The 14570-nt window shown below is 50.5% G+C and overlaps 1 protein-coding gene across 1 annotated transcript; it reads right to left on the reverse strand.

Moving 5' to 3' along the window:
- Positions 1–10510: 10510 nt before the first annotated feature.
- On the reverse strand, positions 10511–11374 carry LOC108932198 (class A basic helix-loop-helix protein 9). Its single transcript, XM_018748441.1, has one exon. The coding sequence runs from the start codon at positions 11372–11374 to the stop codon at positions 10511–10513; it is 864 nt and encodes a 287-aa protein (XP_018603957.1).
- Between the last annotated feature and the right edge of the window lie 3196 nt (positions 11375–14570).

Here is a 14570-nt window from a genome sequence, read left to right on the forward strand (position 1 = left end):
GAACGGTCTGATTGCTTCTCCTAATGAGAAACAGACACAGGGAAATGGGTTCTGCCCGGGCACGGCGCCCCGGGTCAAGCATTAAAAACATTTAATATGTCACAGGCGCCCGCTGCCGAAGGGGACGCAGCTCAAGGGCAAGAGCCGTACACCTGTACCCGCCCCGCAGCCCTCCCCTTGCCCTGAGCTTGAAAAATTCATGGTGCAAACACAGTGTGCATAATCCAGTTTTCTACAGCAGAGGTTACAAATGCAGCCGGCTGGCTTGTTTATGTGGGTTAGTGGCCGCTTGTAGCTTTCTTTTCGTTTTCTACAGAATTTTTTATGCAGGTATGATGAGGGTACAACGTCATTGCACTGAGGGCAGCTGCAAGAAGTGGCGGTTAGAGCTACCGCCTTTCGACTCAAAGGTTACAGGTTCAACTCCCCCCTCTGACTGTAGCACCCTTGAGTAAGGATCTTACTCTAAAATTGCTCCGGTAAAATTACCCAGTTGTATAAATGGGTAAATAACTGTAAGTTGCTTTGGGGAGAAAAAAAAGCATCAGTTAAATGAGTCAATGCGAGCCGCCAACATTTCAGTTAGAAGGAGGACGGTCTAAATGATGGTTGATTCTTTCTCACACACACACATTGTCTGAACCGCTTGTCCCATACAGGGTCACGGGGAACTGGAGCCTAACCTGGCAACACAGGGCGGAAGGGGACACACCCAGGACGGGATGCCAGTCCATCGCAAGGCACCCCGAGCAGGACTCGAACGCCAAGCCCACCGGAGAGCAGGACCCGGTCCAACCCGCCGCGTCCCCCTTGATACTTCTGAGTTTTGTAACTAAAACCAACAGCTTTCCACCGACGCAAGTGCTTCGTTGCAACCGTGAGCGTTGAGTGTTAAGGTATGAATAACCACGCTTTACTGTAACTAATTGCACCTGGAATGAGCCCTGAAGCTACGGCTGGGAAGCGTCGTTAATTAATAGCAATTACGCAGGCCGGGAATGAATATCCAATAGAGCCGTCCGGTTCCGTCCTGCGTGAGGAGCTCCGCGTTAGCGGCTCGTAAAAGATCTTGACATCCTCTCGCATCACCGAGCGGTACGCCTCCCTCATTCTCGCGCCAGGAGGAGCGAACAGCCGTAACAAGTGAACCAGCCCCTGGAAGTCAAAGAGAAGCGTGCAGGTTGTGGCCTGTGTCCGTGTGTGTGTGTGTGTGTGTGTGTGTGTGCAGTCACTGGATCAGCTGGTTTGGCAAAGGAAATCCCAGCATGCTCTGCTGGAGTGTTGAGTTCCATGCTGCGGTGAAAGATGACTGACAGGGTAACTGGCTACCGGCTACCAGCTGCACTTCCTACCACGAGGACCAGCCCCACACACACACACACACACACACACACACACACACACACACACACACACGCACACACTTCTCCAAGTCTTCATTCCGCAGGAAAAAGGGGGTCACTTCCCCCTCGAGCGCCTCCAGAACTCCGTCGCCTCCATCAGCACATTTTTTCGCGCCCCTCTCCTCCAGTTTTGTGAAAATACGTTCATCCATCAGCACGTTAAAAAAATGCGTGCGCCCTCCTGAGAGAGCGAGAAACAAAACAGCCATTTTACCGGACGCCTTTTCCATTTGCTCTGACTATGATGCATTACCATCAAAGGGAGCGCTGAACTACGGATGGGGGCCGTTTTCTGCATTTTTATTCATTTTTTGAGCGCGTTGCACAAGATTAGTGCAGGGGAAGAAGCGCAGCGATCGACAGCAACTTTTATCGGAACCATCATTCAAACCGCGCCACGGTTCCCAGCATTACAGTAAAGTTTGCTCTTTATTTGCTCTTTACAATAGCACGGCAGCCAAGACCTTCTAACTAACACAATTTTTTCCCCTCCTCTTTAATCAGAATTGATGAGTATTTGTCAGGCTGTTAAATGGGCATTGCTACGGGTTGCCAGTGCAACAGTCCTTTGGCAAACTTAGACCACTTAACACAGTTTTAATTACATTACAGTACAGTGCTCTATACTGTAATGTATTTATCACTTGACGAGCTGCAGACACGAATGTCAAAAATAAGAAATTTAACCAAAAAAAAAAAAAAGATGAAACTCGCAAGAGGTATGCGGCACTGCCGTGTTTGTGTTTAATAGATTGTCGTTACAAACAAGGGCTGGAAGCTGCAGCTGCGCAGGCTGACAAATGGGTACTGTGTGTCCATGCAAATTATTTATATAGACCTTTATTAATGACCCCGGGTTACTAATATGTTTGTTTGATGCAGGCCGTTAATATCCGTATCGCGGAGTTATTGATTTGAGTCCGAAGATGAAATAATATAACGAATCAGTTCCTGTCAAATCCATCTTTATATATTCCCCTTGGGTAAGGGAGGTAGTGCTCAGTTCCCAGAAACCTGCGCAAGGGTAACTTTAAATTCCTCTCCCTCCTTTTTAAACTCGCCTGTTTTTCCAGCAATAATCGGTCAATAAATCTGTTGCGTGGGGGGGGGAATCTATATTTAATTTTCATTAGGGGAGTTTGTACGAAAGAGTCATTAATAAGACGAGGCTTCGCTGCAAAAGCGGCGAGGTTCATCCTCTGGGGCGGTCGGCCAAAGCGCAGCCACGTACCGCGGTACAGCCAAAGCGAGGCAGGCCTCGCTCAAGCGCTCGGGGTCGAGATTCGGCCGAACGAGCGCTCCATCGATACGGTCCAGCGAGTTCGCTGGCAAGTTTGGTTTTCGGCAGCCGAAGCCGGCAGGATGATGGACTTCTCGCAAATGGTTGTGGATGTTCTCTGAAAGAAAAAGCAGAGCTTTGTGGTGCGACACACACTAAATGGCGCTGGGAATGAAACGCACTCTTTACATTGGAGACGATGCTGTTGAGTGTTTCAAAAGGGATTAATGTGCTTTTCTTCTGTAAAACCCTCACTGGTTAAGCTCTGCGTACTTTAAAGGCTCATCGTATCCAGTCGCCTGTATCTATCGCTCAGTCTTCCGGTACACAGCTCGGGGGGGGGTTCTGATTCTTTACTGCCATCTCAGGATCCAGTTGCCTTTACACTGTACAGTCTAACAAGATGCTCTGAAGATGAACGGATGCAGGAAACATTCATCCATCTGACACTTTTCTCCAAAGCAACTTACAGTTATTTGCTCATTTATACAATTTTACTGGAGCAACTTAGGGTCAGTACTTCGCTCAAGGGTCCTATAGCTGGAGGTGGGATTCAAACCTGCAACCTTGGGTCTAAAGGCAGCAGCTCTAGCCACTATGCTACCAGCTGTTCTTTCAAAACTCAAACGAACTCCCCTATCGAAGCCAGCAGGCGGGGGGTCTCTTCACCCATCTCCCTGCTGCTACATTAATGACGTCTACATAGCTGGGAGCCGCGCCTCGGCTGTCCGCATCGACATTAGCAGAGAACGTGGGGAGTCTCGTATTGCGTCTCCGTAACCACGGAAACACTCGCAGGCAATTATAGCCACCCTTACTGCGGGTGTCACCTGTGTTGCAGAGCCTCCTGCTGAGCCCCGCTCAGAGTCGCCCGGGTCGAGCAATCGGCTCAGGGTTCAGGACAGTCCCGCGCCGCTCTGCGCCGACCGCAACCCATCCTTCTCGTGTGGTCAGGCGGAAAGCATCCCCGAAGTGTCCGGAGGGACATCTGTACTGCGCCGCTGCTCTATTCAAGTCCTCTTCGCTCCCTGTGCTGGGGGAAGGTGTTGGGGGAAAGGTAGGCGGTCCTGCTCCCGCAGTGATATCGGAGCACGGACACCCCCAGCCCCTGGAGATTAGTGACACACCTTTATCATCGCCGGAGGTACAGGGCCCGGAGAGGCTGTGGGAGGGTCGGGGGGGGGGGGTCACCGTGCGGGTACCGTGAACAATAACCACGTGTCTTCAGCTGTCAGCTTCCAGGCAGTCCAGAGGAGGAAATCCGCATTTTTTCTGCCCTCCGTCCTTTTCCCCAGCGCTGCCTCTTCGCTCCACATAAATCAGGGAGCTGAGTGTGACGAGGAGCCGGAATAACTGCTGATCTGTCACCGGGGTAAATGACAGCGGTGACTTTGTGTGACGCGGGCAAGGACGCACTCGGTTCTCCGGTGTCGGACTGAAAGGAAAAACCCACCGGTGGAGTTCGTCTAGACGATGCTCGGGTTCCTGGCGTGCGCCCGGCTGTTTCGGATCTTCGTTCTGAGGGCCTGAGCTGCTGTATCTGGTGCCAAACTGCAGGCTGAACTTCCATCTGACCGCCGAACACATGTTGTACAACAGCAGTGCCCCTCACGGTCTTACCCTGTGGGTTGATTTTCTGCCATGTTGGTTTTTGCAAATATCTTCGTGGCTCCGTCTACGAGTCCTCGGAACCGGTTGTCCGGCACCTCCTCCCCATGATCCTATACTACCCCCTAGCGTCTAAGATAATGGGCTGGCAATTCAGCCGAGCCATAAACAATGCGGAGATGTTGAGTACAGTGTTTTACCGCGCAGAACAGCTGAGTAGGAAGAAGCACTTCTCGGCGTGGCTGTAAAGATTTCTGGACCGTCCTCCACCTCTCCTCTTTGTCTTCTTTTATTAGCTCTTCCCCTCTCTGTCCTTTCGCTGCTCGCATATAAATGTCCAGCGGCTACTTTTAAATACGCACGAGTAAAACTGTCACCCAAGTAAAGATAAACGCACGGTGGAATTTGACCCAAGAACGTAAAGTAAAGTTCACTTTGCCGGGAGATCCGGGAATGTCTGGACTCGAAATGAGATTTGTTGCCTAGCTGTCGATTTGCTTCCCCTCGTTGCCTGACGACTGGGTCAGAGGTGAACTCGGTCATAGGCCGCGGTGATGTCACGTTTTGGGAAAACGTGCGGCGCTCATTCGCGTCTTTATTTATTCGGAGCTGCGGAAGCGGTGAAGTGTGCGCACCGTGCCCCCGGGCCATGCCGCCTCTCGTCTGTACAATGCAGAAGTTGTTTTTGCGTCCCACCTGTCAGCCCCATTCAGCTCCTGAGTGCTGCATCACTCCGTTTTACTGCCGTGAGCTCCGGAGCGAGTCTCTCACGTAGGGAGACAAGACGACGGGTGACTCACGCACGAGGCTCTGACCCGGAGTCTCGGAAGGTCACTCGTGATCAAAGAGTCCGTCACCATTTCCATCAGCGGTGGGGAATTGACAGTAGGACCCCCCCCCCCCACACCTCCACCCCCACCCCCACCGCCGGCCTGTTGGACCAACATCACGGCTTGCTTAGCGGGCCTTGACCGCAGGAGTGACATCCTCACTGCGTTTTCAGCACGTTCCTCCCGTGTAAACAGGGCAAACCGTAAAGCTCGGCTGCGCAACGCAACCAAGCGGCAGACGTGCAAGCTCACATAAACGCTGCCTGCCAGGGCTCGTTGAGCAGATGCAGCCAGCTGCAGGTGGAAATGGTGGGATTGCGTCGCCACCTGCAGGCCAAAGAGAGACTGGCTACAGGAAGGGCGGAATTTTGTCTCTGTGCCTCTGAGCTACTTGTGCTGCTGGTGCTTGTGGTGGATGGCAACATATAAAGCAAGTGATGTTGAATAATTATTTTTGTTTATTATTATTACTTACTTCATGAATTTGAAGAGCCACATCGCCCGTCCTATCAGCATTCAGCTTTTCTTCGCCGCGTTCAGTTATTGGACGTGAGAAAAGAGGGCGGAGTTAGCACGGGCCAATCAGAGGAGCAAATGTCACCCCCCCCCAACCCCCCACTTACCTGGTTGTACAGAGACCTTGTGAAGTTAAGCATGAAGTAGTAATGAAGAGGATAAATGCATGGATTTTTAATAAAACAAGGCATCCATTTTCCAGATGGTTTAAAAGTGCCTGATAATTCAAAGCAATTATGTATTTGACATTGATATATTCATAAAATGCATTATTCATACCTGTGTACGTACATTATTTTTTTGAGTGTTATTATGCTATTATTTCACTTGTCCGTCATGGGAAATCTATCGTGAATAGTTTTGTAAAGCACGCCGACTCCTTTCACATGGCTATAATGACGTATTAACGAGAACGTGCCCCATTGTTCATTCGGAATGATCGCCGAACGCGTCTGAAAGTCAAACGGGTCCGGGGAGGGGTCGGGGTGTTTCATCGTCACAGACAGAAGGAGAGACATGCCGTCATGCGCGTCAACTTTTTAACGAGCGCTAAAAGATACGACCTGGCAAGACTCCGTGTCCGTCTGTCGGTCTGTCAGGCGAGGCGGCAAAGGTGAGTCAGGAAGAGCGCTGACTCAACGCCCTGGGAGACGGATGCAGAAATGATCCCTCCTCCTCCTCCTCCTCCTCCTCCTCCTCCTTCCCTTCACCTCCCAACTGCTCCTCCCCACTTTCCTCTGGTTTACCGGAATCAGACTGACCCACCGCTCCTGGCAGGGTGGGCCCTGGCACTCCTACCCCTCTCCAAGAGCACACCTGCCCCAACCCCCCAGGGAGACCTCCGCCACGATCAAACATGGCACAGGGGAATTCTGGGTCTACAATGGATCCTCTCTTCCCCATTCCAAAGCTACACTAGAAGCAGATGAACCAAGTCAGATATACACACACACACTGTCTGAAACCACTTGTCCCAAGGAGGGTCACAGCAAATGGGAACCTAACCTGGCAACACAGGGTGTAAGGCTGGAGGGGGAGGGGACACACCCCTACAGGACACCAGGCCATCGCAAGGCGCCACACGCAGGACTCGAACCCCAGACCCACCAGAGAGCAGGACTCAGCCAAACCCGCTGCGCCACCGTGCCCTCGTCCAAGTGGCATTCCAATGTGCAAATTGCATGCGTACAGTATGTAGGTCAAGAATTTGTGCCTTTAACCTCTATACTGTATGTACACGTGATTTCTGCAGACACAGCTCTGACCTCAGAATATTTAACCTTCTTTGTGCAATGGAACAAGTCCAACTTGAATTTGTAGCATGCCTTTACATTTCAGCAGATGCTTTTCTCCAAAGCGAAGCACAATTATTGTTACGTAGACAATGCTAGTTGCACTCTGTTATACCACCTGCCGTCACTGAACCATCCGCACGGCAGAGCAGTGTATACGTTCATGCACTAAGGGGCCATTTAGAGTCCCTGATTCACCTGAAACCACATCTTTGGACTTGTGGAAGGAAACCAGAGCACCCAAAAGAAGCCCACAGGAATACAAGGTGAACTCTACCCAGTCGCAGCCTGGTTCGTAACCACATCCAAAAACTACAGCCCAGGAGCTCAGTGGCACCAGTGCTACCTGCTGTGCCATTATGAGCAGCACACACTAATAATATCAATAAGTTGTACTATTGGCCCAAAGACTACTTGGAATCTGAGCTCCCCTCCACAGTTTATAGAGCCAAACACTTTGCTGTCTGTCCCAACATAACAAGGTCCATGTAGTTCAGACTTAAGGTTAAGAAATGTTTCGAGGTTAAGAATGTGCAGCATTCCCAATCCAGCTTTTGCAAACTCCGTTCAACAACGGATGCACCCCTAAAGTCGTTTGCTCTGCGCTCATTTCGGAATGCGTTCTAAGTGGGGTTGCGGAAAGGGTAGCGCTGGTGTCTCACAGCGCCTAGGTGGTGCGAGAGAACATGGGTTAATTCCCCGCTCAGTCTGTGCGGAGTTTGCATGTTCTCCCCGTGTCTGCGTGGGTTTCCTCCGGGTGCTCTGGTTTCCTCCCACAGTCCAAAGACATGCTGTTCAGGTTCACCCATAGTGTGTGAGTGACAGAGAAAGTGTGTTACACTGATGTATGGATGAGTGACCCAGTGTAAGTAGTATATCTAGCAGTGTAAGTCACCGTGGTGAATAAGGTGTGTGGGCTCATAACGCTACACAGAGTTCATTGGAAGTCGCTTTGGAGAAAAGTGTCTGCTAAGTAAATGTAAGCCATGCTTGCCCGGTGCTTAACATACCTCCCAGAAGTCTGAGTTGTTGCTTCTGCACCAATAAACGCACATACACTCCTTCAGGGATGACCACTCATGGACACGAGCATGAATATACGATGCTCACTCATACACATGCATGCAAACACAGAGGAGAGTGCACCGAAATACACACTTACACGCACGCACTCGTTCACACAAAACCATAAACACACACCGTTTCCTCTTTGCCTCCGGGACATTGGTGTTCAGCATAGTGACGCCTATTGTGCTGCCATTCATCAGTCAAAAACATGTTTGCAAATTTCACTGTTCCTTATTGGCTCCTGTTTCAAGTCTGGCCAATCAGTAATGAGATTAAAAAACAGTAAATAGCAAATTCATCTCATGCTGTGTGTTTGATATCTTCCCTGAGGAGTATTAATTAAGGAAAAGTTGATTTCCTCAAGCAAGCTGACAAGAAATCAAAATAAACCAATTACTGTGACTGGGCTCAGATCTCCATCGCGAGATGCTCCTATTGTAGCCGTGTGCTTCAGTACAGCCGTGCAAATCCTTTCCTCTTTTTCCATGTGTTCATGGACCAGTCATGGGAAAAACACAGTAAAATACCCTGTCTTGTACACTTTTAAAGATGCTGTAGTGTAGAGGTTAGAACTGCTGCCTTTAGACCTGCAGGTCTGAGTCTCACCTCCGGCTGTAGTACAACTGAGCAGGGTACTTACCTTAAAAATTGATCCAGTAAAATATACTGTATAAATGGGTAAATAACTGTACGTAGCTTAACGTTGTAAGTCATTTTGGGGAAAAGTGCCTGCTAACTGAATAAATGTGAAAATGTTTCTCTCAGTCTAGACTCATACATACGCAATACGTGTTCTATACAGCGATGAAGCATCACATGTTGTGAATTTAATCTGTGTTGAGTTTAATGTCTCCACGCAGTCCTTCTTCTCAAGGAATGCGCTCATCCGTCATAATTACAGGATGAAGAGGAGGCCACGGTGCTCTCTGCTGAAATACATACATTTTTTCAGGCGATGAAGGACAGGAGCTGAGAAACCGGTCGGGCTCCTGAGAAAAGGGGGCGGCTCTGCCCACCGCGGGTGGGAAGAACACGTCCGACTTCTCTCCCTCCTGCACTCTGACATGGGCACACGCCGGCACATTTACATTTATTTAACAGATGCTCTTTTCCAAAGCGACTTCCAATGAACTCTATGTAGTGTTATCAGCCCAAACATCTTATTCACCAAGGTAACTTACACTGCTAGATACACTGCTTACAATGGGTTACTCATCCATACAGTCAATGTGGAACACACTCTCTCTGTCACTCACACACTATGGGTGAACCTCAACAGCATGTCTTTGGACTGCGGAAGGAAACCAGAGCACCCACAGGGAGAACATGCAAACTCCACACAGGCCGAGCGGGGATCGAACCCATGTCTTCTCGCACCACCCAGGCGCCACTCTGCCACCCACCTTGCATCTTCTACACCGCAATGACAAATAAGTCATTAGCGGAGGCAGTGACCTGCAGCGCGGCTCCGCATTTGTGAAACCGCACACTCGCCATTCTGAGGCTTAATGCCTCATTTACCCAGAGGCTCCAAAGACGGCCGCCTGAGCCTCCTGCACGGTTGTGTCATGACTGTCGACGCATGACTTATTCCTTCAACTTTCCCATTCTGTCAACACGCTGCAAAGGGCATATTGATTTATATATTTGGAATGTTCAAGTGTCAGCATGTATAAGGTTTGGAACTATAGCCAAAATCCATAAATTAACTCTATAAACATAGGAAACATGGAATTAGAGTGCAAAGGTCTTCACAAAGTTTTATCTGCACTTCACTTTAAATTATGATCTTTAAGCTTTTTGTGAACCGTTTCCCATTCGCACCAAAAGCATTCACCGAACAGACGGAAAACAAAGACATTGTTTATTTCTTGACACATTTTTATTTATTTTGTAAATCACAGTTCAGAATCAGTCGTATAAAAAAATAGAGGTTGTCTGTCATAGACTCTTCTGCAGCCAGAATGCGCTTTTTTTTTTTGGAGTTGGGGTTGTGGTGGTGCGAGCTGCATCACCTGTTTCTGTCTCTTTGAGGGACGCAAACTCCACAGCCAGGTGAGTAAAGCTGCAGATTTAGCGTTCCTGAGTTAATGTGTATAGCAGTTCCCTGCCTTTCGGTCCAACCGCCGTCATTGTCACAGATACATACTTACTCATCCTTATAAAGATGTGGCTCACCGCTGGGAATCGTTTTGCTCGACATCAGTGCCAAGAGGATTAATACTACCTGCACAAGGTTTACCCATCACATGCCTCTCAGACAGTTCTGTTTTGCTCATTGTGTCCAAACACTCTTAAATAGTAGCTTTGGTTCATTCAGATGCAAAGGCAACTGTTGAACTCGCACCTGAGTCATCGCAGTCTTGTGCACGCTGATCGCGCCGCACGTGTTACACTACGTTCTAGGAAACAATGGTCCTTTGGGGAGACGAGGGGTACAATGCACTTATGCCGTGAGGTTCAGTTTGTGCGGTTTCTCCCTGAGACATGACAAGGCAACATCTGTCCCCGGTGTCAGTGCATGGATAAGGACTGCTGGTACCCTGAGCCCTGCAGGTAGCCTGCCTGCCAAGAGAAGGGCAGGGAAGCCGTGGATTCTGCAAAATTCTCCGTGTGGTTGGGGTGGCAGCTCATCCGTGCCCCAAATTGGTGTCCCGGGCCGGCGCCGCAGCCGCCGCCGTAGTAGGACAGGCTGAACTCATCCTGGGGTCCAGCGTAGTGTCCATGAGGCAGGTAGAACTGGGGCTCTGGGTAGTGCGGGGAGGGTGGGGGCAGGGGTCCCAGGAGTCCCAGTGTGTCCACGTGGAGCGGTTCCTCTGCCGGCAAGCTGAGGGAATGGGTTTGGCGAGGAGGCTGCGGGGGCAGCGGTGAGGCCAGAGCACAAGGCAGGTAGCTCTCTGCCGGGAAGAGGTAGCCCCTGTCCTTGGCCAGTTCCAACCGAGGCTCCTCCTGTAGCACGTGGCACTCGGAGTGGGTGCAGGGCTGGCGGGGGACACCTGCGGGGTTGGCGCGCAGAAAGACGGACAGCGAGGAAATGCGGTTGATGGCGCGGCGCAGCGTGGCTATCTTGGAGAGCCGCTTGCCGCTCAGGTCATGCTTGAGGGCCACACGCAGGGCGTTGAAGGCCTGGTTGTAGTCCAGGATGCGCTTGCGCTCCCGCACATTGGCGGCCACGCGCCGGGCCTTGGAGCGTACCGGACGACTCCGCTTTTTGCCCACCCTGCTGTCATCGGACTCGCTGGGGCAGCTGCTGGTGCAGCCCTCGCTGAGCGGGGAGGACTTACCGAGGTGTCCTTCACCTCCGCTGTCGTCGTCGGGGCACAGAAGGCTGTCTTCCTCCGAGAGCTCCGACTCCGTGAAGCTGGCCCTGCTCGCCATGTCTCGGCACTGCGGGATGGTTTTCTGGGCGCCGGGGCTCGCGACTTTCGCAGGGGGGCTCACAGCGGGGGCGTCTTCCTTTCGGTCTGCCTTGGCGTCAGCATTCACCGCACCTGGAGCCCAGGTACTTTTCTCTCTCTCTCTCTCTGTCTGATCGCATCTGTCTCCAACCGACAGGCACGTCCCTTTTTAAAGGCGTTGTTTTACTGGGTCACATGGTGCAGCTGCCCGCAAGGAGAGGTGTACCCTGCATTTACGAGCGCCCTGCAGGCAAATGCGGCTGAACGTGGGTTAACTCCTCCGACACACCTCCAGCCCTCGCAGGATCCGCACAGCTCCTGGGTTTACTCGCGTGCACGGCTCCAGTTGCCCATCACAGAACAAAACATGCAAAGTCAAAATAGGGCACCTTTGCATCCTGTCTCTTGCGAATGGCGCAGAAGGTACTTCGGTTCGTACCGGTTCAAGTCTACACAACATCGAGACATCGCAAAAATCGTAAAGGAGAGCGTGGATCGCCGGCGAATTTGATGAGAGGCGCGTTTTGTCATCACTTTGAAATGGGAGCTTTGCAGACAGAAAGGGAAAATTGTTCACAATTTAAGCTTCTAAAAATTGTCGCATGATGTCATCCAGGGGAATCTGTTGCATTAAAAAGTAAGGAAACTCTCGTCAGCTTTTATCTATTTTTCCTCACATTTTCCCTCCAAAGCCACCATCGGTGTTACCACTTATAATTATTCACACATTTATGCAGCTGGGTAAGTTCAGGCTGAAAGGCTGTGGTGGAATGACCTTCCCCTGTCACTCAGAACTGCAGAAACTCTGTCTATATTCAAGAAGGGTCTGAAAACTCATCGTTTCCGGATCCACTTCGCCCAAGATCTCTCCAGCTCATTTACGGTGTAACAGTTCACCCATCGTAACTTCATGAGCATCCCCTGATACAACCTTTATTCAGCCACTACTCTGGCATTGACAGGGGGTGCGGTGGCGCAGTGGGTTGGACCACAGTCCTGCTCTCCGGTGGGTCTGGGGTTCGAGTCCCGCTTGGGGTGCCTTGCGACGGACTGGCGTCCCGTCCTGGGTGTGTCCCCTCCCCCTCTGGCCTTACACCCTGTGTTACCGGGTGGGCTCCGGTTCCCCGTGACCCTGTATGGGACAAGCGGTTCTGAAAATGTGTGTGTGTGTGTGTACTCTGGCATTGTACTTGCTTATTAGTGTATCTTATAATATTAAAAAAAAAAAATTGGTGGGAGGGTTTCGGGATTCCTGTGTCTTATGCACCTACTCGATCGACGAACCTCAGTGCAGCAAGTGGTAGGTAATGAACTAGGTTTGCTTGAGACTTTCATGTCTGCAGCTACGTCTCCTTCTCTCAATGTAATGCATAAATTGTACTTTTGCTGAGATGCACGTCGCTTTGGACAAAAGCGTCTGCTAAATGAATAAATGTCAATGTAAATGTGAATGTAAATACCTTGCTTAAGGGTACTACAGCAGGTGAGCGATCAAATCTGGGTCCTTCGAGAGTAAGGTGGCAGCGATAAGCCTTACGTCATCTGCTGCTCAGTGGATTTTCAGATACAAACAATTTTAATGAGAGGAACCATTTATTTTTTTTATTAATTTTTTGCAACGCTTTTAGCTGACAATGATTTTTTTTTTTTAAATTCGAACACTGTTTGTTTTTTCTCGTAGATAAGGTGCGTTGCTCGACATCCTGGGTGTTCCTTGAAAAACCGGCGCAGGACCTTCCTGACAAATTGTACCTTTATCAGATAACTGCTATTTATAAATTTCCCCTTACACCTTGCGTCTGAGAAAGGGGAGAAAACACTTATCATCCCTGACCTGTGCCGCCGATATCGCGGTGACCACAATTAGTGGCGCTCCATTATGCTCTGTGGCAGTAGCCCGGTAGGGGGGACAGGGTAATTTAGGTGTCTGTGCTCCTGCTGCCCCATAAATCAGGCCTGAACATCTTGCAGGACAAGAACAGACAAGGGCCACAACTTCAAAGCTGAGGAAAAGGGAGCACAAATATTTTACAGTTATCACCTGTAATCGCTGCTGGCTCAAGAGCTCAGCCCCTTTGCGGGACTATTCTTCTCCCAGCCCCGGTACGCCACGAGACCGTCTCAAAAGGAGCGGAACCGTCCGTCCAAATTAATGGATCGCGGTATAGGCCAAATGGTAGGCGACTTTCTAGCTGTGATTTACTGGGCCCAGGCATCTCCCCCAGTACGTGCTACTTACCCGTTCAACCCGTCATTTTCTCTTCAGTTCCCCCATTAACATTTTTCTCAATCTCATCTTCCCGTAATGTTTTTTTCTGCACTTGTCGACGCCGTAGCGATGTCACACCGTATTCTTTTTGCAAGCCAAACAAGACTGGCTGTTCTTTGTCGGTTTGCGCGTTGCCTTTCGCTCAGCCGACCGCAGCGCTCCACACAGCTTCTTCCTATCCCCTATTTTAAGAGAGCGTGAACGTTCGTGGTACGCGCCAGTCCTCCATCCACGCTTTTTAATACCTGCAAAATGGCAGAACCCCTTGCAGTTACAAGCAGAAAGGCACAGATGATCACAGGCTGAAACAATTCCAGCGGGAAGAAAGTGAATGCCATCTGTCTGCCCTCACGTTGCTCATCGGGAGCTACGATGACAGCAGTGAAGTCTCGTGGTATAAGCAAGCACAAGGTCCAAATATATCTGGGTGAAATAAGTTCACGAAAATGTCCTCTTTTTTCTTTTTTCTTTTAGGGCACTGTCATTAGACTGGGGATTACAGCTTTCAGGGACTTTTTAAAACAAAATTTACAGCCAAACTCCTGAGAGCAGAGCTCCCAGCCATTTCGGAATTGCCCGCAATCTGGGAGGACGGAGCTAAAGCGTCACCTGGCAAAGCAGCTCCCCGACAGCGTCCCCCCGGCATCCATAAGCGGCGGAGTGCAATTAGATCGGAGTGTCGCGCCTTAACGGCCCGCACTGAGATGCGAGATGAATGACGAATTGGACCGTGCTGCTTGTCCGGCAGGATCGGGCGCTGCATTTAGCCCGTCCTTCGCATCGCCTGAGGGGGCGGTGAACTCTAGCCATTGCGTGCCGAGCGAGGGCTCGTTGAGAACATTGCTTCCTTCCTGCCCGACTTTTACTGCACGCGGCTACGTGAGGCCGAGTGTCTCGGCCATCGTTA

The sequence above is a fragment of the Scleropages formosus genome, chromosome 10 (assembly GCF_900964775.1).
Source record: "Scleropages formosus chromosome 10, fSclFor1.1, whole genome shotgun sequence".
Lineage (NCBI taxonomy): Eukaryota > Metazoa > Chordata > Actinopteri > Osteoglossiformes > Osteoglossidae > Scleropages > Scleropages formosus.